The sequence below is a fragment of the Scyliorhinus torazame genome, chromosome 5 (genome assembly GCF_047496885.1).
Source record: "Scyliorhinus torazame isolate Kashiwa2021f chromosome 5, sScyTor2.1, whole genome shotgun sequence".
NCBI classification, from domain to species: Eukaryota; Metazoa; Chordata; class Chondrichthyes; order Carcharhiniformes; family Scyliorhinidae; genus Scyliorhinus; species Scyliorhinus torazame.
Genome location: NC_092711.1, coordinates 147,062,986 through 147,064,349, shown reverse-complemented (window position 1 = coordinate 147,064,349; position 1,364 = coordinate 147,062,986). Strand labels below are relative to the sequence as shown.

Genomic DNA, 1,364 nt, shown 5'->3' with positions numbered 1-1,364 from the left:
GGAAAGACCGTACACGTGTTCTGTGTGTGGACGAGGCTTCAACTGATCGACAAACCTGGAGAGACAAGAGGACACCCCCACCCTGGAGAAGCGTTGGAAATGTGGGGACTGTGGGAAGGGATTCAGGGTTCCATCTGCACTGGAAACTCATCGGCGCATTCACACTGGGGAGAGGCCGTTCACCTGCTCTGTGTGTGGGAAGGGATTCATTCAGTTATCCACCCTGCAGAGACACCAGCGAGTTCACAACGGGGAGAAGCCGTTCACCTGCTCTCACTGTGAGAAGGGATTCACTCAATCATCCCACCTGCAGACACACCAGCGAGTTCACACTGGGGAGAGGCCATTCACCTGCTCTGTGTGTGGGAAGGGATTCACTACTTCATCAAGGCTGCAGAGACACCAGCGAGTTCACAACGTGGAGAGGCCATACACCTGCTCTGTGTGTGGGAAGGGATTCATTCAATCATCCGACCTGCGGAAACACCAGCGTGTTCACACCGGGGAGAGGCCGTTCACCTGCTCTGTGTGTGGGAAGGGATTCATTCAATCATCCGACCTGCGGAAACACCAGCGGGTTCACACCGGGGAGAGGCCGTTCATCTGCTCTGAGTGTGAGAAGGGATTCACTACTTTAAGGAGTCTGCAGATTCACCAGCTAGTACACACTGGGGAGAAGCCGTTCACCTGCTCTGAGTGTAAGAAGGGATTCAGTCAATCATCTGACCTGCTGACACACCAGCGAGTGCACACTGGGGAGAGGCCGTTCATCTGCACTCAGTGTGAGAAGGGATTCGCTCAGTTATCTGCCCTGCAGTCACACCAGCGAGTTCACACTGGGGAGAGGCCGTTCACCTGCTCTCAGTGTGAGAAGGGATTCACTACTTCATCGAGCCTGCGGAGACACCAGCAAGTTCACACTGGGGAGAAGCCGTTCATCTGCTCTCAGTGTAAGAACGGATTCGCTCAGTTATCCGATCTGCAGAAACACCAGCGAGTTCACACTGGGGAGAGGCCGTTCATCTGCTCTCAGTGTAAGAACGGATTCGCTCAGTTATCCCACCTGCAGAGACACCAGCGAGTTCACACAGGGGAGAAGGTGTTAACCTGTTCTTAGTGAGAGAAAGGATTCAGATATCCAGACACCCTGCAGGAACACTAGCGAGTTCACACCCGGAAGAAGCCATTCACCTGCTCTGAGCAGGGGAGACATTCAATGATCCGTCCCAACTACGGAGACACGAGCGAGTTAATTATGGGGAGAGACCATTCATCTGCTCTCAATGTGGGGAGGGGTTTTGTGATTCATCACACCTGTTGTGACTCCACCAAGTATACAATAAATTACAGATGTTGGCTCCGTT

General features: G+C 53.2%; 1 protein-coding gene across 1 annotated transcript; it reads left to right on the top strand.

Annotated features, from left to right (window-relative positions):
• Positions 1-46: 46 nt before the first annotated feature.
• On the top strand, positions 47-1,364 carry LOC140421472 (uncharacterized; the record flags this gene model as incomplete). Its single annotated transcript, XM_072506174.1, has 1 exon — positions 47-1,364. A coding segment is annotated over one exon (1,071 nt), but the record flags the coding sequence as incomplete, so codon positions are not given.